This window comes from Herpailurus yagouaroundi, unplaced genomic scaffold (genome assembly GCF_014898765.1).
Source record: "Herpailurus yagouaroundi ecotype Mexico unplaced genomic scaffold, PumYag 183, whole genome shotgun sequence".
In the NCBI taxonomy this organism is placed as follows: domain Eukaryota; kingdom Metazoa; phylum Chordata; class Mammalia; order Carnivora; family Felidae; genus Herpailurus; species Herpailurus yagouaroundi.
In genome coordinates, this window is record NW_024412414.1 from 6104902 (window position 1) to 6127080 (window position 22179).

Sequence of the window (22179 nt, forward strand, 5' to 3'; positions counted from 1 at the left end):
GCTCCAAGAGGGAGTGCCCCAAGAGAGTGCTCTGAGAGGGGGTGCTCTGAGAGGGAGTGCTCCAAGAGAGAGTGCTCCAAGAGGGAGTGCTCTGAGAGGGAGTGCTCCAAGAGACAAGAAGTAGAAGCTGTGGTCTCTTCATGTTTCCCCCATGTTCCCTTGCTTGAAGCAGCCTCAAGCCTGTGAAGGTTCAAGGGGAGGAGATAACAGATACACCACATGAAGACAGAAGCAACAAAGAAGTGTGGCCATCTCTAATTCAGTACCTGTCTCCTAGGGTCGTGGAATATGATCATGTTTCTATATGATCATCTGTCATGGGGGACTGGCACAGAGTAGGTGCCCAGCAAACAGGAGCTGCCATTCTGAACGTTTTTCTCATCATTCTTATTATCGCTGCTACTATCACACCCCCACCCCATCCCTGCCTGCCCTACAGAAGTGTTGTGTGTCCCATGGTGCCAGAGTGAGATTGGCTTGTTAAACTGTCAGCTTTTTTGTAACACACCCACCCTGGCTTGTCAGCTTCCAGTGAAGTCACGACTGACTCCCCTCCTCCCAGAAGCTCAGGACTGCCTTCCTTCCACAGGTGTGGTGGACCTCGGTTTTGAGGCCGAGAGTCCTTTGGCGCCGCCAGCTGAACTCCTGGAGAGACTGCCCAGCTATGACTGGCTTTTTCAAAGAGGTGGTAAGTCTGGCGGGTCTTGGTTCCTACAGCCTCTTCCTGGGGCTTATGCTGGTTGCAGAGACCTATCTGGAAAGGCCAGCGCTGGGATACCGCCCCTTTCCCCTGGGGGGCCCTGGGAAGCCTCTTATCACCATTGGGAGGGACAAGGAGCACATAGGGACATCAGCCCTGTGTCCACAAACATTCCATGACCATATCCACAGGTATTTAAGACTGGAATCATGCTGGTTTGAGAACCACTCTTCTTGCATTAGATACATTAGCATTTCCCTTTGTCTCATTCAACCTCCCTTTCAACCAGTCTATTCTTCCTTCACCCTGCAAATACCTGTGCCTTTGAGCTAGGCTGTGGAGCCCCTGACTCCTCCCCTCTCCTCCAGGACAGCAGATAAGGTTCCCACCTTTGGAGGCTCCAGGGAGACCCCTGGAGCAAAGGTGCTGGTCCTCGTTCCTGGAGCACAGGTGAGCTGTGGTGCCATCACACAGGATCATGTGCAGTGACCCTCACATCACCCCCACCCCCACTGTGCCAAGAGCCCTCCTCGCGGATTTTAGGGTCTACAGATCTCAACCCTGACAGTGCATCAGGATCCCAGACCTACTGGATCAGATCCTCCAGGGACAGAGGCCAGGAATGTGTACTTTACCAAGCAAGCTCTTCAGGCTGTTTGGCTACCTAGCTGCGGTCGAGAAGCACAGTGTTGACCAGGGGTTGGGAACTGCAGCTCCCTGGGCCAAATCCAGCTGCTGCTTGCTTTTGTAAATCAAGTCTTATTGGAGCAGAGCCATGCCATTTATTCACATACTGTCCGTGGCTGCTTTTGTTCTACAACAGCACAGGTGAGTGATTGAGGCAGACTGTATGGTCCATGAAGCCTAAACTATTTAGTCTCTAGTCCTTTGCAGAAGGAGTTTGCTGACTCCCTGGACCCAGGACTCTGAACAGAGCTCTGGCTTTCCAGCCAGCTTTGTGCAGAGAGAAGGTGGAACCCCCTGCTTTCTGGGTCTGGCCACTTGGCTGGGTGGCTGTATCCTGCCTTCGGGGAATCTCCTGGGTTCTCCTGGCTGCACTGCTGCCTAGAGTGCCTCCCCTTCCCCTCCCTGGCCTCCCACCTTCCACGCCCAGGGCAGACCCCGCTTCCTCAATGGAGTGCTCTTGGCCATTCTGGGCCCCACACCTCCTGCATGTGCGCAGGCTCCTCTGTGCACCAGACCAGAGGCGCTGGAGACATCACTGTGCATGAGAGGGGCTTACTGTTTTGGAGTCAGGCTGCTGTGGAGAAGTAAATGAAGATATGAGGGAGGAAGAAGGAGGGGACTTCTGCTTCCTGGAAGTCTTGGTGGGGGAGGACTTTGCTAGGAGGGGGCATGGCAGCTGGGCCTCAGGGAAGAGCTTTCTAGGAGGAGAGGGAGGCATCCAGAGAGAAGGCCAAGGAAGGGGCCATTTGTTGTCTTCCTTCCCACCCACTGCCGCGCTGGCCCAGCAGGCTCATGGTGGGTCCCTGTGGGCACCACGGCCTGGTAGTTCTTGGCAGGGGCTTTCTCATGAACACTGCTCATAGCTCCTCTGGCTGAGGGGGCAAGGTCCCCAAGGGCAGGAACATGGGAATGTGGTCTGGCCTAACTTTGCCTCCTCCTAGCTGTGTGACATCGTCTCCAGACCTCAGTTTTCCTCATCTGTAAAATGGCATGATTCGTCTTTAAGTACATCTTTAAGAGTGTGTGTGTGTGTGTGCGCGCGCGCGCTAAGATTCTCTAAGCTCTTCTCCTGAGCCCTGCACTTCAGCCACAGCAGTGTTGCTGTCCTGTCCTCTAGAAAGAACTGCCTTGCTCCCGCTGTGGGCATCTGTTCACACAGTTCCCTCTGCCAGAGGTTCCTTCCCCAGATGGACCCCCGAGTGCCTCACCACTACCGTGGCCCACGGCCTGGCCCTTCCCTTCTCCTGACCTCCATTTCCATCTGCATCAAGAGGGAGCTGGCTGGCCCTGATGAGCCTGCAGGCCCTTTCCAGAGACCCTGCTTCTGTGCTCTGTCCCCAGCAGAGTCCCCTTGGTGACAGAGGAAGTGGCCCGCGAAGCCCTCCTCAGCTTTGTGAGCTCCAAATGCTGCTATGGCAGCACAGCCGCCGGTGACCTCATCATCCAGGAGCTGAAGCAGCAGACGTTGTGCAGGGTAAGGGGGCCTGGGCCTGGCGGTCGCCTGGGAGGGCTTTAGGCTTTGGGGCGGGGGGTGGCTTGCGTGAGGTCGAACGGGAGAAAGGAGTCTTGGGGGGATCAGTGCATGTGAATAGCAGTGACACTGAAGTGCCTTTTGCCACTCCTCTGGTCTGTAGTTGTGCATGATGACACAAGGAGTCATTACCAGTCTTCACTGCAAAGCTCAACTGTGCTCGGCATCATGGGTGGCATATTACACGTATGTCTTATGAAGTCCCACAACTGCCCTGCACAGTAGATCTTACTGTCACCAGTTAAAGGGGAGGAATTCAAAGTTTAGAGAGGTAAAGTTACTTGCCCCAAATTTACAGCTAGAAGTGACAGAGCTAGGACGTAAATTGGGTTCGCCGTCACCAAAGTCTCCGTGTCTTTAAATACATGAGTAACCTGCTTCCGGGAGAGGTGGGCCAAGAAAGGCCCATCTACTCCCCTTGATCCCGCCAGTCACATCTGTGCCAAGGAATCGTTTATTCATGACCCCTGGGCCCGAAGCTCCAGGGAAATCTTATGTCTGTTACTGAGACCACAGTGGGCACTTATGTCCCCTTCTGCATCGACAGGGCCAAGGAACAGCTTTTAAGTTCACATTTTCTAGTGCCACTGGCACAGCCATCCTCTGGCGAGTGCACCATCACACAGAAAGCATAGAAGCCTCACAGGGAGTGGTTAGAGCAGGAGCCTAGGGGAAGAGGCCCCTGTGTAGCTGTGTGATCTTGGTCAAGGCAACTGACCTCTCTGAGCCTCTGTTTTCTCCAGTGTCAGAGGAGGAGCCAGGTGATGTCCAAGATCCCTTCTTGTTTTGTGATTTTGTGGATGAGATCAAGAGGGAGGACCTTGACATCAGGCAGAAAAACTCCTCCAAAGGGGACGTTTGAGGCAGCAGATTCGACTGGCCTCCATCTGTTAAAGGGCAATTGCTGTCCTACAGCTTGCCTTATAGAGCATTTCTGGGTGTAAAGAAATGGGAGCTGAAATCAGCCTGTGAGCCCATCGGGGGAGATTTCCTGGGGCTGACTGACCTCCCTGCAGGCGTCCAGGGGCATCTGGAGCAGAAATCATCTTTGCCAGCTGTTCAAAGCAGCCTGTGGTGCTGGGTGTGGGGCCTTTCAATTTCCCGGGGAGCCTCGGCAGGTGGAAAGCTTCGTCTTTTTTCACAATGCTGTCTTCCTAAAGGGCATGACTGTGAACATGCTGGGTTTTTTTTTCTCTGTAGTATCGACTAGAGACTTTTAGTGAATCCAGGATAAGCGAATGGACATTTCAACCCTTTACTAGTAAGTGAAATCAGTTTACTTGGGAACAGATATGGCAGGGGCTGGTGGAAAATATCAGGATATGTCTTATCCACTAACCCTGAGTGAGATGCTCTTCTGCTTGGAGCCCTGGTTTCCCCATCCTCTGTAAAATGAGAGGGTGGGCTTTTATCCAGACTTTCCAGTGTGGAACTTGGGAAATAAATCCTTCCTGTCTGGAAGTGGTTTGCAGAAGGGCCTGAAAAAGTCTAGGGTTTGCCTTTGGCCACACACTGGTGCCACCACACGGGGCTAGATCACAAAGGCAGCCTGTGTGGTTAGGTTCCCGCTTGCCTTCTAGGCCATCCCCAGTGCCTCCTTGAGTCTTGAGGACCCCATTCACTGTGCCATCCTGCCTGCTGCTGAACCCCACTAGCTGCTGAAGGTTCTCTCTGGGAAGCCCTAAGCGCTTCCTTCTCTGCTGACCACTGGTTCATCCTTTAAGACTCAGCTCCTGTGTCACCTCTTTTACGAAGCCTTTCAGGATTTCTTCACCTGCTGACCCCTTATCCAACAGGAGTCAGTCTTCTGAGTTTGCAGAGGCTTTGTGCAACTCTTGTCCCAAGCACTTTCCATATCCTATTACATTGTATCATCATTGTAGCTGTGCCTTATCTCCTTGAACAGAGGAGGGGAAGGAGAAAGGACAAGAAGGTGGGGAATAGTCACCACAGTGATGGCAGTTCTTGCTTTTGATCCCTCTATCATGTGCCACCCCTGTGCTAAGCATTGCTATGCCTTCTGTTTAATTTCACTACCATCCTATATGGTAGGTGCCATGTATTTCCCCCATTTTGGAGATGAGAGAATTGCAGGTCACAGAGGTAAATTAACTTGTCTGGAGTTGCGCAGCTGGGAAGCAGAAGAGTCAGGAGTCACACCAGGTCTGTTCAACACTTGGGTGCTTAACCACAGACTCTGAGGGGGCCCTTAGCGCAGGATCTTGCCTAATGCCTGGCATCAGGTGAAGGCTCCATCCTGTTTGGTAAATAAATGAAAGCTTGTTCTTGTAGCTGTTCACTGGCCTTACAATGATCCCTTTCTGTGTCAGACCAGTCAGTGGATGGGCCACAGAGAGGGACCTCTCCCAGGCTTTGGGACATCAAGGTCCAGGTCCCCCCGATGTTTCAGGAAGACACGAGGAAGTTCCAAGTCCCTCATTCGTCACTAGTCAAGGTAACGTGATTGTTGGAATCTTTGCCCTTCTCTCTGAGTTGGTTTCAGACTTCATAGTGCTGATCTTAGGAAGTCACTGGGTATTTCCTCAAACTTTATTTATTTATTTATTTATTAAAAAAAATTTTTTTTTAACATTTATTTATTTTTGAGACAGAGAGAGAGCATGAACAAGGGAGGGTCAGAGAAAGAGGGAGACACAGAATCTGAAACAGGCTCCAGCCTCTGAGCTGTCAGCACAGAGCCTGACGCAGGGCTCGAACCCATGGACAACGAGATCATGACCTGAGCCGAAGTCAGACGCTTAACTGACTGAGCCACCCAGGTGCCCCTAAACTTTATTTTTTTTATTTTATTTTTATTTATTTATTTTTTTTTAACGTTTATTTATTTTTGGGACAGAGAGAGACAGAGCATGAACGGGGGAGGGGCAGAGAGAGAGGGAGACACAGAATCGGAAACAGGCTCCAGGCTCTGAGCCATCAGCCCAGAGCCTGACGCGGGGCTCGAACTCACGGACCGCGAGATCGTGACCTGGCTGAAGTCGGACACTTAACCGACTGCGCCACCCAGGTGCCCCTAAACTTTATTTTTTAAGAAAAGAAAATCCAGAATGCAGACTGGTGTTTCATTCCTTGGCTATTAATCGGGCTAATTCTAAGGAAACCCAGTGCAAGGAATATAGACCCATCCAAAATTCCATGCAAATTAGGGGCACCTGCCTGGGTGGCTCTGTGGGTTGTGCAGCCGACTTCGGCTCGGGTCATCAGGTCATGGTTCGCTGCTGTCATCAGAGAGCCTGCTTTGGATTCTCTGTCCCTCTCTCTCTCTGCCCCTCCCCTGCTCACTCTCTCTCTCTCTCTCTCTCAAAAATAAGTAAACATTAAAACATTTTTTTAATTCATGCAGATTAGAGAATAGTCACATAGCTAAAGGATGATTCCATTTATTAACCTGTCACCAGCTTTAAACAGTGAACATTCACATTCCTAGACCCTCAGTGTGTTTTTATTTTTGCCCAACCAGTAAACAGTAAACGGCTGAAGTGCTGAATGAAACTGATACAAAATAAAGTTCAAACTGTTTGGATTTTCAGCAGAGTCATTAAAGGGACAGAATTGGACTTCCGTCCTGTCCTAAGGAAATGTAATTGCGACCTGCAATGAGGCCAACATTGTAACATATTTTGTAACATATTACAAAACCACACACGTGATATTTCCTATTCTGTTCTCATCTCTTTACCTGCCTTATTTTCACTTTAGAACTTGATTCAAGCTTGTAACCTATGAGTTTCATAGTGTCACGTGATGACCAGGACTTTGAGAGGTCAGGAGGAGGTTCCATTCTTTTCTCAGGAGTGGAAAAGCTATTTTGATTTGGTGATTAAATTCCAATAGCCAGCTCTTTGCCTTGCACAGAAATGCTGTGCAATTTTTATGGCTTCTGTTCCAAAAGACCTCTCAGTTACCCAGTGGGCCAAGGATGTCGGCCTTTGTGGCGTAGCCTGGGAGCACGGAGTTCAGAGAACAGACTGGGCTGGGGCTCTGAGGAAATGGTAACATGACCTCCTTGGCTTGGCATTCAAGGCCCTTTGATGAGGATTCAATCCTCATCAAGTGAGAATGGCTACCTTCCCTCGCTGGGCCTTACTGGCTGCACCTCTGTTTGGGCTGGTGACATCGTGGAGTGGGTGTGGGGCAGGTGAAATCAGGAGGTGCTGGGGCTTGGGAAACTGGAGCCCAGGAGAGGTTTTCACTTTCAGGAATGCCACAAATGCCATGGGCGTGGGCGTTACAAATGCAGCGGCTGCCACGGGGCCGGCACGGTGAGTCCTGTGTGGCCTCTGGTGAGTAAGTGATGATGTGGGAGGAGGCACCACGCGGGGACAGAGGGCTCTGCCCCAGATATGGGGCTCCCCCACTAACAGTGCGACCTGAGGCAAGTTGTCCTCCCTTTCTGGGCCTCCATTTGCTCACTTGCAAAATGGGTAAGTTGGATTGGGCGTCTGCTACTGGCCTTTGTTCACTGCAGTGGTTTATGGTTTATGATTTCAATTCTTTTCCTTTTTTCTCATTCATTTACAAACATTTGTTGAGACTGAGTACACACTCTGTGCTGGGCCCTGTAAGAGGACCCCGTAAGAGGTGGGCCTTCCCACTGGGAACCCTCTGTCTTTGGGTAAGACCGACAAGCGACCAGCACTTGCAGGATGGGGAGATGAGTCTGAAAAAGTGACGTTCATGGGAGCTTCTAGAGGCAAGATATAGATGGGGGCCTTGTGTTTGTGTCCTAGAGAGCATGATACATTACCACAAACTGGGGGTGGGGGGGCTAAGACAACCGATTTTTATTCTCTCACATTTCTGGAGGCTGGAAATCCAAAGTCAAGGTATCCATGGGGTTGGTTCTTTCTGGAGGCCCCGAGCCACATTTCCAGCTTCTGGCAGCTGCCCCCCAGTCCAGTGCACCCTGGCCGGTAGGTGCACCACTCCATTCTCCGCGTGTGTCCTGGGGCTCCCTCAGAATGTGAGGACACCAGGCGCTAGATTTAGGCCCCACCCTCGTCCAGCATGACCTCATCTGGACTAATTCTATCTTCAAAGACTATTTCCAAATAAAGGCACATTTGGAGGTTCTGGTAGCTATAAATTTTGGGGGGTGGTGGCGGGGGAGATACTGGTCAACCTAGTACAGGTCTGTAAGCACACTGCCAGGCTCTGGTGCCATCAGCCTTCGGGGCTGCTCACCACACTGGGAGTCAGATCATGCCCCTTATGTGTCCTCAGCTCTCCCCATTTGCTCCTGACCTTTTGGACACATATTGACCACTCGCCACGTTAAGCCATGCCTTCCTCCATCCTTCCCTCTGCCCACCTGCCTTCCACTCTCTGGATGCCCACCTTCCACCCGCTGTGTGCCTTCTTCTGCCTACTCACAGGCCACCTGTGGCGCCCGCCTATGCCCTCCCACCCGTCTCTGTCTCCTGTGCCCTTGCTCCTGCCATGCACCCCCTTGCAGCCTTCGTGGAGCCCCTCCCTGTGATCTTTTGTGTTCCTCCCTCCACCCCTGCTCCCCTTCTTCCCCTCCCTCTTCCCTGGAATGTCTCCAGAGGCCTTTGTGAGCCAACTGTGGGAACGAAGCCCGGGGGCCTCTCCAAGACTGAGCTCCCCATTCCCAACTCCAGGCTCCTCAGCCAGCCCGCCCCTCTTCCCAGTCCCTCTGGCCATGGCTGTTCGGTCAGGGCAGAGTCTCAGGAGTCATGGGGATCAGAGAGGAGCAGGAGAGGATGATGTCTCAGGAGACACACACATGTAAGGCTGTAGCATCTTTGAAGGCAACAGCTGGTGGGGCCCAAAGGTACAGTGTTCCCCTTCCATCTTACAGATGAAGGGGCTGAAGCCCAGGGAGACAAGCGGCTTGTTCAAGATCACCGGGTTGGGATTTGAACCAGGTCTCAGGATGCCCTTTGCCCCCTTCCCTGGGAGGCCAGCAGGGGCTGAGGCCGTGGTGTGTCCGCAGGTGAGGTGTCCCTCCTGCAGTGGAGCCAAGCGCAAAGCCAAGCAGTCCCGGAGATGTCAGATGTGCTCGGGGTCTGGCAGGCGGAGGTATGAGCGGGTCTCCCCGGCACCGAGGTGAAGAGCGCTCCCTTACCAGCTCTCTTGCTTTTCATTGTCTGCCCTTCTGGAGGGCAGTCACGTACCCTGTCTTGTCGCTCCTGTGCCCCAGAGCTGTGTGTGTAGTAGGTGCTCAGTAAATATTTGTGGAGTGGGTGAGCCTTCCTCCAGGCTTGATACTTCAAGAAGAGACTAGAACTCATCCAGCAGTCTGTGGGTAGAGACGTAAAGAATGAAGTGCTGCGGAGAGGAAGGGAGGGAGGGTTTTAGGAGGGGAGACTTCTTCCCGCCCACATGGTGGGGAAATGAATACAGGAAACCACTTGAACCAGATGTCCTTAACTCTCTGAGGATCGGGGCCTAGGCAAATTCTTATTTATAACTCACTGCAGGGCCTGAGTGCAGGAGTCAAGGGAGGTTGCTTGATTGACTGAACAATCAACAGAGTTCCATCTCTGTTCACTCAGGTTTCTTTTATTTACATGTGAAAGAATCCTAATTCAAATGAGCTTAACAAAAAACCCTGCCCTTGTGAAAGAAAAGTCCAGGATTATATTTCTGGGATGGCTTCAGGTACAGCTGGATCCAGGTGCTTAAGCAATGTCACCAGGACTCTGTCTCAGTCCCTCACCCGGAGGGTCTTTGTGTTGACTTCATTCTCAGGCAAGCTGTCTCTTGTGGTAAAAAAGAGGGGACAGCCAACAGCTCCAAGCGTAGTAGCCTCAGTAGATAGGGATATCCCTCTCCTGCTAGTAGATAAGGATATCCCTCTCCTGATAGTTTCAGAAACAGTTACAGGGCAGATCTCATTGCACTCAACTGGGTCATGTGCTCATATCTGTGTCAGCCACTGTGGCCATAGAGATGGACTGAACTGACTGGCCACGCCCAGGTCCGAAGCTAGTCATAGAAAGGGTGGGGGAAAGCCCACAATCCATGTGGGCTGGGTGGGGAAAGGGTGGTCTCCAAAGGGAAACTGGGGCACTGCCACCAGAAGCAGGAGGTCTAGATGGTGGGGAGTGGAAGCCAGTGGTGTTCACCTTAGTCCACCTCTATGAGGAAGGATTTGGGGGTGGGCGTGCTGGAAGCCGCCAGGACCCCGTGACTTACGTGAGTGGTGCTGACCATGTGCCCCTCTCAGGTGCAGCACGTGCTCAGGGAGGGGAAGCAAGACCTGTGCCACCTGCAAGGGGGAGAAGAGACTGTTGCACTTCATCCAGCTGGTCATCATGTGGTATGTGGCTGTGGCCCCATGGGGGAGGTCAGGGGACATGGCCTGGACTGGTTTCTGCAGAGAAACTCCACTTGGTTGGGGCTTTCACAACGCAGGGTTCTGCGCTGGGAGAAGAGGGCTTTAGGCCACTTGGGAGGGGGGAAGTCCCTGGGGAGAGGCAGGGTGGGTGGCTGGACGCTGGCATGCTCCACAACGGACAGACCCGAGTTCAAATTCTGACATTGCCAGTTTCTAGTGCAGCAGCCACTCAGTGCCTGGGCCTTCCCTTCTGGGACTAGAGTCCCTGTGTCTTAAGTTCCCATGTCAGGGAAGGCTTCCCATGCGCTATGGGTTTCCCTTGTTGGGCCCCTAAGGGCTTCACAGGCAAGGACAGAATGAGGTAATAGAACAGAACTGTCAGTACTTCAGTTTCCCACTGTACAGATGAGGATGCTGAGGCCCAAAGAGGCTAAAGAACTTTCCCAAGGCCCCACCGGTAGTCATGCAAACCCTCCAGCCCACATCTGTCCGATTCCAAACCTATCCTCTGCACTTCCAGGAAAAACAGCCTGTTTGAGTTTGTATCTGAGCACCGGCTGAATTGCCCCAGGGAGCTCCTTGCCAAAGCCAAAGGACAAAGCCTCTTTAAGGACGAAAACACCGCGGTAAGGAGGGATTCGAAGACCCTCGCATGGAAGCTGGGTTCGCCCTCCCCTCCTGTGTGTGCTGCGTTCACTCGGAAAGACAAAGACGGGCTGGGTGATGATGGTGCTTGCTGCCAAGCAGGAGAGTGACTGCTGGGGCCTGTGGGGCCAGTTGTCCCCTGAATTTCACATGCTCGACCCTGCGTTTCCTCCTCCTCCCCCCACACCCTCACACAAGCCTTGAGACCCTCTGCCCATACTAGGCACTATTCTAGGCCCTGGGGATACCGTGGAACAAAATGCTCACCCTTGTAGATCTCTCATAGTCCGGTGAGGGAGAAGGTAATCGTATTCCACCCCAATTAGATGGTTGTAAGGGCCACTGGGCCACTGAAAATATGCAGGCAGGAAAAGACACATGGAGGGGTGTGGTTTCAGCTGGTGGCCTGGAAGTGACCCTGGGCAAAGACCAGAACGGTGCGGTGGGGGAGTGGACCATGTGGACTCGAGCCAAGGGGTCCAGCAGAGGGAGCAGCAGAGGGCAGTGGGACAGGAGGGACTTGAGTCGGGCAGAGCAAGCAGCTAAGACATGAGAGGTGTCAGCAACCAGATCAGGGAGAGTCCGGTAGGACAGGGGTTGGCAAAATCTGGCCGTGGCCTTGCTTTTATAAATAAGGTTTTATTGAAACACAGCCATGCCTGCCTGTTTACTTATTGTCTGTGGCTGCTTTCGTGCTGCAAGGGCAGAATTGAGTAGTTGAGACAGAGGCCCTATGGCCTACAAAGACTAAAATATTTACTGTGTGGCCGTTTGCAAAACAGATTTGCCAACCTCTTCTGTAGGTCTTGGCAGGGAACTTGGCCTTTATGGGATATCTGAGCAGGGTCATCCTGTTTTCTCTGAGAGAGACCAGGTGCTCAGCCTTTTTCTCTTCTTTCTCTCTCTCTCTCTCTCTCTCTCTCTTTCATTCATAGTATGTAGCCTTTTCAGATTGGCTTCTTTCACTTTATAGTATGGATTATTTTTTATTTATTTATTTTTTAACATTTATTTATTATCGAGAGACAGAGAGACACAGAGCATGAGCAGGGAAGGGGCAGAGAGAGGGGGAGACACAGAATCCGAAGCAGGGTCCAGGCTCTGAGCCGTCAGCACGGAGCCCGATGCGGGGCTCGAACCCATGAACTGCGAGACCATGACCTGAGCTGAAGTCGGATGCCCAACCGACTGAGCCACCCAGGCGCCACTGTGGTGTGGATTTTTAAAAGTTGAGGCACAAGTGACATACATCATATTTGTTTCAGCTGTATAATGCAGTGATTCAATATTTGTATGTATGGTTAAATGATCATCACAATGTCTAGTTAACATCTCTCACCACAGTTACAGTTTTTATTTTCTCACGATTAGCACTTTTAAGATCTAGTGCCTTAGTGGCTTTCAAATATACAACACAGTATTATTAACTATCGTCACCATGTCACATCCTCAGGACTTACTTATTTTATACCTAAGTTTGTACCTTTTTACCACCTTCTCCCATCTCACCTTCCCCTGCCCCGGCAACCACCAGTCTGTTCTCTATCTAGGAGTTTGTTTTTTAGATTCCACGTATAAATGAGATCATATGGTATTTGTCTTTCTCTGAATGATTGATCTCATTTAGCATAATGCCCGCGACGTCCATCAATGTTGTCTCCCACGGCAAGGTTTCCTTCTTTTTTCTGGTGGCATAGTATTCCTCACCCGCCTTTCTTCGCCCCAATCTGACTTCCTACGGGCTCAGTTCAGGCATGACCCTTCAGGAAGCCCCACCCCAAGCCCGAGTCAGCAGCAAAGGTGTGCTGGGTGAGAGTGGGCTGCAGGAGAAGGATTGCTCTCTGTCCCACAGCCCCGCTTTCTTGGTTGGAATTCCCCAGGAAGTCAGGGGCACCTGGAGGTTCAACAATTCCCACCCACTCACTTCCTGGCCTCGGGGGCCCTTCCCTGTCTGGGCTTGCTTTGTGCCCCGTGTGAATCAGAGCTGTAAGGCTCCAGGTGCTGACACCCTGGGTCAGGGCAGCGGGTCGGCTGTGTCTCTCCCGCAGGTGTACCCCATTGTGGATTTCCCGCTGCGGGAGATCTCTCTGGCCTCCCAGAGGGGCATTGCGGAGCACAGCGCTGCCCTGTCCCCCCGGGCCCGAGTCCTGCAGCAGGTGAGTGGGGTAGGGGTCGGGGGCTGTGGGGAGGCCAGGCTTCTGGGGCCAGGCTGGGGCTCCTGCTGGGGTGGGGGGGCCCTTCCAGACAAGGGCGGGAAGGCGTCAGTTAGGGGAAGTGTGGAGGACAGGAGCCCCAGTTTAGGAAGGGGGTCAGTACTGGAGGCTGACCTGAGACTCGTGTGGCTGGAGGGAAGAGAGCAGAGCACTGTGGGGCCTCCACAGAAGGTGGGACCACTGGAAATTGTGTAAGATTAGGATTCTTATCTTGAGAGCAACTGGAAGCTATTGTAGGGTCTCAAGCAGGAGTGTGGCAGTGAGATCTTGATTTTAACCTCGTGGGTTAGAATCTTCAGAGAGGCGCAGGTGGGGAAGTTCAGGATTCAGGGCTTACGCAAGTCTGGCACCTAGAGTTCTGCCCTTCAGGGCACTTTCTAAATCCAAGGCTTGTCTTCTCCCGCCTCCCTTGGGGAGCGGTGGAGGCCCCCAGGGTTAGGTTGCTTTCGTGCTGTGTTGGGATGGCCACTAGGTGGCGATGTTGCCTCTTGCAGCTTTGAATGGTCCCTGCAGCCAGCTGCTTGATGGGGGTCCCTGGAGGAGATGGGGATTTGGCCCCTGGAATGGCCAGGGCCGAGCTCCCTGAGTCTAATAGGCTTAGATCCAGGTTCTCCTGTGTCCTGACATTCTCCTGGGCCAGCTACTTCCTCCTCCCCGAAGTCTGGTTTCTCACCAGTGAAAAAGAGACGTTAACACTCCTTCAGAGGGTTTGCTTTAAGTGCTTGGAAACTGCCGCTCAAAATGTCCCTTTTTCTGGTCCCTCTGCAATGAGTATCTCCCCTTCCCTTTCTTCACATCTCCCCTGTTTGCAGGGGAGAGAAGGATGCATTTAATTAAAAAGTAATGAATCCCATCTCGGAGCTGGATTGGGGGCACCGCAAACTCAGAGACCTGCCCTGGCCGGGTGGTAACATGAGTGAGAGAGCCGTCTTCTCCAAAGGAGCCAGCCACGACTCATCTTTGTGCAGGCACAGGGGCAGAGATTTTGGACCCTCTGAAAGCCAGACTTTTATAGGAAATCTTCCAATTTTTCAAGATTGAGAACAAAACTTTAAAAATGCTAGGAATACCATATGGGCTGACGGGCTGGCTTTGGCCTGTGGGGTGATGTCAGCTACCCCTTAGTCTAGCCTGAAACCACGAGTTTTCCATTAAATCAAAGGAAGCTCAGAGAGTGGAAGCAATTTACCTAAAATCACACAGCTTCTTAGTGCAAGAACCCAGGAGTAGAACCTACTTCCTAGCTCCAAGTCAAATGTTATTACTCACTGCACTCAAGGCACACCAGCGGCTCTTTGAAAGCCAGTGCAGGTTTATGGGGTTATCAGCAAAGGGGGATCTGGGGCCAGACACTGCAGGGATGGGACCTGCTTGTCATCTCTGGCACATACACGTGGCTCTGAGCCACGCTCTCCCCTCCTGAAGGTCTTGGTGTCCTCATCTTTCAAATGAGCTGGGTTGGACCCTGCCTTAGGTTGGGCTCTGCAGAAGCAGCTTTGAGATGACAGCTTGTGTGCAGGACATTTGTCAAGGAAGGGCTCCCAGGAGGAACCTGTAAAGGACTAGGGGAGCCAGCATGGGAGGGGCAGGGGTCACACAAGGGTGAGGTGTGGCGAGGGCCCAGCCACCACCCTGTCCCAGGGGACCTCTGTGCGCTCGTTACACCTCAGCAGCTCTGTGCCTGGAGACGAGGGAACTGGCCTCTTGCTGTTTAGCACCGTCCAAACATTGGGCACAGCTTCGCAGGCACTTTGTGCATTCTCTGTGAGACATGGGCTCCATAACTCAAGGACAGGGCTCTGAGGAAGGACAATGGGCTGTGAGCAGCAGAGAAGAGGCAGATTTGCAGGAGCATGGGTAGGACAAGAACCTTGTTCATGGAAGACCCAGAACATCGTCTCTGTGGGACTTTGCTCTTGCGGAGCTCATATTCACAGTGTGGGTCACATGGAGAGCCCCCAGGATTGAGGTGTCTACTCTAGGAATGGGCCTGTCAGCTTGTGACACTCGTGATTATCCTGAGATTCTTTTATTTCTGAGACTGATAATTTGAATCCTTTCTGGGCCCTTAATTTTGACAGCTGGGGAAACTGAGGCCTGAAGAGGGGAAGTGACCTGCCCGAGATCACACAGGATGTTGGTGGCAGGCCTGGGTCTCCTGTGGCCTTCCCCTAGAGCGTAGTCTTGTCTTGGGCAACACAAGCCTTCTGTGAACCAGTCCCGGAGCAGGGAAATGTAAGCCAGGGGCAGACGGGTGTGTCGTGTTAAAAGGGATTAGCACTGAGAGAAAAGGGCTCTTGTGAATCCCTTCCTCAAATTGTCCTTTGGTCCTGCATCTGGAGACAAAGGTGTCCGAGGATAGTTTGTTCAGGTTTGAGAAGTTAGCGAGTGGAGTCAGCCCGAGGACACACCCCTCATGACACCGTGCCCCGTGCCCCGCTCTTGCTCTCAGACTTGGAATCTGCTCATCCTGGGGGCATGACCAAGGCGTGTCAACAGATCCATGGCTGATTACAAGGTAGCCACCTGATGGCAGCTGATGTCCTAACCAATCAGTAGCCTCAAACCTGAAGACCTTTTGCATCAGAAGCCAAGGGAGGCAGGAGAGGGTGGTATTGGTGTTGCTCTCCATTTGGTTCTGGTAGAAAAGCCTGGAAATGAGAGCGGCCCTGACCATACTGCCCAGGCGTTTGGAGCAGTGATATGGGTTCCCACCTCCTCTTGCCTGTTGGTTCTCATTTTGTGTCCTCCATACCAAAACGTCAAAGAGGGGTCTTCTACCTTTTATTTCCAAAACTACCACTCAGAGACAACTTTCTGGCCTCCGGAAAGTCTCTGGATCTCATTCGGTTATCTCAACAACCCTGTGGCATAGGAGCTCTCACCCCCATTTCCTACAGAAAGGAAGTTAAGATGGCACAGAAAACTTCATGGAAGATGCGCTCCTTGACTCTGAGTCCCCTCTTCCTGCCGCAATATCACACTGCCCTTCAGCCGCCCCTCCAGTGGAACAGGGGTCCTTTTTTTCACAGCCCCCCTCCCTGGCCTGTTTCTCCTTCCCTGAAGGCCTCTGGACCTTCACCTACAGTGAGAGAGCTGGAGCTATTCCCAAGGAATGGAACACCCTGAAGGAGGAAGGTCTAATCCTGGGCCATCCACACCACTTCCCTCTGGGTTTGGGATCCCCCAAGATGTGAGTCTGGGACAAAGAAGCAGCTTGTGCTGGAGAACGTTGGGGTTTTGACACAGAGCCTGGCCTGCAGTACATCCCCAAGGAAGCTTAGCTTGAGTGATGAGGAGTGACTTTGCTGTGTCCCCTGTATGGAGCTGTCCCAACACAGCAGCACCTAGCGCTAATGGGGGTGGGTGTTTCAGCTGGACGCCCGTGTTCTCTCCCAGGGTGGTCTCCCACGTTCTATGCAGGGCCCTGCAATTCTGGAAGGTTGTAGAGTAACTGCTCAGCAGAGGGGCCAGAGAATGGGACACTTCAGGACCACTCTGCTGGGGGAAGTGAGTGCCCCAGGCTCTCAGGTACAGGCCACGTGCTGGGAGGAGTGTAGAGCACTACCCACACGGACCTTGACCTGGATGATGTTCCCAACCTGAAATTCCGTGAGCCCATGGGCCTCAGTTTCCCCGTTTGTAAAAGGAGGGGGGGTGTTTGAGAAGGACCGCTTTCAAAGGGAGGTCAGAGCAAAACCATGGTGGGAGAGGCAGGGTCCTGTGAAAATAGCCTGAAGCAGACTAGCAGACTTTGGAATTTCTTTGGTGTCAACGTTTAACCTTATATTTTAGTTCAGATTGTGTCGTGGACTCCTTAACATCTCCATGGTTGTTTTTTTAAATTAAACTTATTTATTTACAGAGCATGGGGGAGGGGCACAGAAAGATGGAGAGAGAATCCTAAGCAGGCTCTGCGATGCCAGCACAGAGCCTGACATGGGGCTCAAACTCACAAACTGGGAGGTCATGACTTGAACGGACATCAAGAGTTGACCGCGGAACCGACTGAGCCACCCAGGCACCCCTCCATGGTTGTTTTAATACAAAAATGTTTAAAATGACTTTCTCTTCCACCTTTCTCTGCCCTTCCTCCCCATCTAAAAATTAATGCTTCTGGAAGATGTCCTGTTTGGCTGGTGGCTTTCCATACACCCTGGGCCGCCCCGGGGGTGGCCCCCCCCCCCCCCCCCCCCACTTTCTGAAACATAGAATCAGATAGTGGCTAAAGCTGAGAAGTCGGTTTGGGCCAGAGCTCAGTGTGTTTGAAGGAGTGTAGTATGAGGTACATCTAGAAAGGCATATGGGAGCCAAAACGCCAACTCCAGAGCATAAACTTCATCCCACAGAGTAGTAGGGAGCTACTGAAGATTCTTGAGCAGGCAAGTGACTCGAACGCTGAAGTTTTTCTCGGCCCGTTGTTTCCCCAGCGCCAGACCATTGAGCTGATCCCCGTCACGGAAGTCCATTACTGGTACCGGGGCCAGACATATGTCTACTACATCTATGGCACTGACCACAGGGTACATGTGGTAGACTACCCGGACCGGTACTGCTTTGGCTGCACCATCATCTGACAGGGCACAGCTGTCTCCACGGCCTGCCAGTCTCGTTTGCCACGGAGCACAGCCGAGGTCCCCGAGCTCACTCATCGCTGGCTCCATTGAACCATCTCGTATAAACCCTGGTGTGTCCTTTCAGACAATTCAGCTTATCATCTGTCAAGCCACAAGTCTTCCCCAGAGCTCGCCTGGTGGAATCCAGCACGCGTTTAACCTACACACGTTTCTTCACAACACATCATTGAAATGGCCGGGGCCACGCCTCCGGTCTCGAAGCCAGCGCCCCGATCGAGCTTGCAGTTTGATTTTGCTTCTTCCTTGACTTGCTTGCCTCAGTTCTGTTGTGCCACTGTCAGTGCCTTTGGCCCAGCTGAGTGTTACTGAGATGTTTAAAGGTGTCCTACAGATTGGCTGCCTCTTAATGCATACCAAAGAGTGCTCTCGAAGCATCAAGAACAAAATTTAGGGGTGCCTGGGCGGCTCAGTTGCGGAAGCATCCAATTCTTGATCTCAGCTCACGTCTCGACATCAAGGTCGTGAGTTCAAGCTCTGCGCTGGGCGTGAAGCCTACTTAAAAAAAAAAAAAGAGAAGAGAAGAACATTTACACCCCATTCTGTGGGCTAGGAATTCAGCTACCGTCACAGCGGAGATGGTTTATTTCTGCTCTGTGATGTCTGAAGCCTCACGGGGAAGATTTGAACACTCTGGTGCCTCAAAAGCAGGGGACTGAAATCATCTGAAAGCTGGTTCACCGAGGGGTCTGGCTGCTGATGGTGGCCGTTGGCTGGGACGTCCGCGAGGGGCCATGAGCTGGACACCTACATGCGACCTCTCTGTGCAGCCTGGGCTTCCTCTCCACGTGGCAGCTCCAGGGGTAGGCACCCCGCACACACACCCCAACTGAAAAACTAGAGATCTGTTTCCAGGCCAGGGGACAAAGCTGCTGTATTGGATGGTGACACGGTGCACATGTGAGGGTCGGCTTTGGAGCGCGATTTGGGGTATATGCGGGTTCTTACATCACCTGCCTACCTTAGAACCTGCTCACGTGGAAGGGTGTTCTATGAACCCAGTCACGTGCAGCAAGGCTGGGTGGGTATGGAAGATGCTCTGAAGACTGAACGCCCAGGCTGTTTTGGGGGCCAGGCAGGCCGCTGTGCAGCTGGTTGGGGGTAACCAGAGGCCCCTGTCATACTGTTCCATCCGCACCCTACCCAGAAGGGAATCGCTACACACCGAGAGGGTCAGTCTGCGCCCTCTTGATCCCCAGGCCCCTGCTGGCCTGCAGCCCTTGTCCACCTCGGTGTGCGAGGATGTGGACATAACAGGCCTGGTTAGAAGAAGCTTGGGATGTCTGAGACCACCCCCCCAGGGCACTGTTGACAGATGGTATGCAGATGAGCACTTCACCTTCACCTGTTACACCCCACCCCCCGGAACTCGCTGTGTCCTGTTCAGTTACTCCTGTCGCCCCTTCCCCACCAAGCCTGGCCGAACTACGTACCGGTGGGGGTCTTGCTAACAGGGAGCCACAGCCCTGGGAGGGGTGTCCTGCTCGCTTGGGACCACCTGGCAGACAAGGGGAAATGCAGAAGCAAAGGGCCGTGAGCTGGGAGACCCTGAGTCACCTGAACTGGCAAACCTTCCCGGCTCAGACTTGGCCCCTGGATCCAGCTGCCCCCCGCCAATGCCACAGGCTCCGCCTATAGGGGAGGCTGAGGCCAGGATGAGGTGCACCCCTGGGTGGTGGTGCATTCTGCCCCTGTGGACGGACTACTACGGGAGAGTACTACAAGCCTCCCTTCCTCCTCTTCCTCCTGTAGCTCTGTCACGCTCAAGTCTGGGAGGCCAACACCTCTAACCCTGCGGTTCCTCCAGCTTACCTCTGTGGGCCTCAGAGGGGATGCTTCTGGGGGCGTTTGTACCAACGGAGGGCATGGGCTTTGTTTGTTGCAGTGATTGGAAGGGACACGGTTGGCATTTGGTAGATGGAGTCCAGGAAGGCGGGATGTCTAGCAATCCGTATGACGAAGCCTGTGTCACATCTTACACAACTTGCAGATACCCCACTGACATTCACAGAGAACCTGGTTACACAAAATCTCAGCAGTGGCTGAGATTGATGCAGTGGTAATTCTTATTTAGCGTTCGGCTCTGTTCTTTGATTTTCCTGCATGTCTTGTTTGAGGTTGCTTCTGGATCTCTTATTACCCTGAAGTCCAAAGGAGTAACTCCCTGACGACCCCATTACTGCTCCTCATGCAGTCCTGCCTGAGCGTCCACAAATTCACATAACGTGCATTAAAATATTACTTTCTTCTCATTCCTCTGCAATAGTTCAGTTTGTGCATTCAATTGCTTTTTTGTTTTCTGTTTTTAAAAACAGGGTAGGTAAGTGGTCTATACATGAGTGTCCCTTTTAGGATAAAAAAAAAAGTGTCCAGTGACCAGTACATACTGTTGGTGTGTGAACCCAAAGAGAAAATCTAGCTGGAATTAAGTGGGTCCGGAGAGACACTGTTCCAGTCGAGTACCGGTGGGTTACTAGCCACAGGGCCCTTAGTTCCCGTGGTTCTGGTAAAAGTCCCAAATAAATCCTGGGTCTTCTGGCTGTTTGATAACAGTCGTTTGTTTCTCCCTGCAGTGTTAGCTATTTTTATGACCTTCGCTGCAGCCAGGGTATGACTTCATTTTCTATTTCTGCCTCTTTCTATGATCCCCGGGCTCAGTTGGCCCGTGTGTAGCCCTAAACCTAGTTGAAGTCACTGGGGGGGGGGGGGGGGGTTAGAGATTAGAATATTAGGACAGCTTGGACCCCAACACTGGCCACCACAGACTGTGGCTCTGGTCTCCATTCTGTTTTAAAAGGACACAAACTCAAGTGATTTGCTTATTCTTTGTTGCTTTCCCAAAGGAGAGCCCCAGCCCTGTTCTTCTCTATTCACTGATGGTCAGTCTGCCAGATGGCCAGAACCATGCTGGGCTTTGTGAGGGTTTCATGGAGATCTGCAGTCTCTGCCCGAAGACTATAGGATAGTAGGAGAGAATATATGCAGGGGACAATGAAAGAATGAATGTGATAGTCAGGTAGCTTTATAAGAGGAGGATACCTAAGACCCAAGTCAGTAGTAGTGATTACAGGTGACAGTGACTCAAATTGACTCATTGATTAGCTCTTATCCCTTAATAAAGTTTACCAGCTTCAGGTATAGCTGGATCCAGGGATTTGAAGGATTTCATTCCAACGTGGTCTCTCCTGCCCTGCTTCCCTCTTTTTCCTATCTGCTTTTCTCTTTTTTGCTTTTGTTCACAGGCAAGCTTTCCATACTTGGCAGTAAGACAGCTACCAGCAGCTCTGGAATTTCATCATATGAGTTCAATGACCTCAGGAAAGAGGGGGCTGCAAGCTAATTTTCCAGAGACTCTCACACAGAGGTCGCAGGGAAGGTTCTCAGTGGCTTGTTTTGGGTCACATGCCCATTCTTGAACCAATCACTGACCAGTGAATGTAGTGACTGAATTGGCCAGCCTAGGTCACGTGGAACCCTCTCCCCCTAAACTGGGGGCAGCCTGGGACTATCAGAGAGACCCCTGGAAGTTGGGCACCTGTCCACTAGAGGCACACACAGAAAGTGCTGAGTTTATCCAGGGATGGTGTTCCGGAGTTTTTTTGTGTACTCTGCCCCAAATGACATCTTAAGCCAGAGAGGTGAAATTGGGATTGGGTCCTTTCCCGTCTAAACCCTGAACTTCCCTTCTCTGTATTTGCTGGGGTTGTAGGGCTGCTATCCTCTGCAGTTTGGCTGTTAAAATAAGAATTTGGACTGACCTTGGTCTCAGGGGAAGGATATGGTCCTGGAATGAGAGAGGATACATGTGTGCTTGTGTGTGTGTACATATGTGTATATGTGTGTACATGTGCATGGGTGCATTCATGATATGTGTGTACATATGCATGGTGTATGCACATGTGTGTATATTTGCATGTTTGTGTGCATGGAGTGTGTATGTATAGGGTTGTATGCATGGGATGTCCATGTATAGGGTGTGTGTATCCTGTGTGCATGTGTGTGTGCATGAGGTATAGGTGTATAAGTGTGTGTGTGCATGTTTGTGTGCATGGGGTGTGCATGTATAGGGTGTGTGTGCATGTGTGTGCATGTGTGTATGGAGTGTGCATGTACATTGTGTATGTATGAGTGTGTGCATGTGTATGTGTGCATGTATGTGGTATGTGTGTGCATGTTTATGTATGTGTGTGCGCATGGAGTTTGCATGTACATTGTATGTGTGTGCATGTGTATGTGTATATGTCTGTGTGTGTGCATGTATATGGTGTGTGTGTATATGGGCTGTGCATGTATAGGGGGTGCGTGCGTGCGTGTGTGTGTGTTTGCCAGATGGGGAGCATACTGCTTAAAAGGCTGGAGGAACTTCCTCCCCTGACCTAGTTTTCCTCCCTTAGCTCCAGGGCCCTGTTATTCCGTGTAGCTCCCAATACCCAACCTTCATTGTA

General features: G+C 52.0%; 1 protein-coding gene across 2 annotated transcripts in view; it reads left to right on the forward strand.

Annotated features, from left to right (window-relative positions):
* The window catches only part of SSUH2 (ssu-2 homolog), a 30576-nt gene extending 10579 nt beyond the window's left edge, over positions 1–19997 (forward strand). The window contains exons 2-12 of one of the 2 annotated variants that reach the window (XM_040492097.1): positions 590–688; positions 1069–1150; positions 2729–2861; positions 4119–4179; positions 5249–5373; positions 7139–7201; positions 8896–8981; positions 10132–10224; positions 10763–10868; positions 12936–13043; positions 17531–19997. In XM_040492097.1, the coding sequence (XP_040348031.1) occupies positions 590–688; positions 1069–1150; positions 2729–2861; positions 4119–4179; positions 5249–5373; positions 7139–7201; positions 8896–8981; positions 10132–10224; positions 10763–10868; positions 12936–13043; positions 17531–17677 (1103 nt within the window). In that variant the 3' untranslated portion in view covers positions 17678–19997. The remainder of the gene's footprint in view (positions 1–589; positions 689–1068; positions 1151–2728; positions 2862–4118; positions 4180–5248; positions 5374–7138; positions 7202–8895; positions 8982–10131; positions 10225–10762; positions 10869–12935; positions 13044–17530) is intronic. The other variant, XM_040492098.1, reaches the window with a different exon arrangement.
* Positions 19998–22179: the final 2182 nt, after the last annotated feature.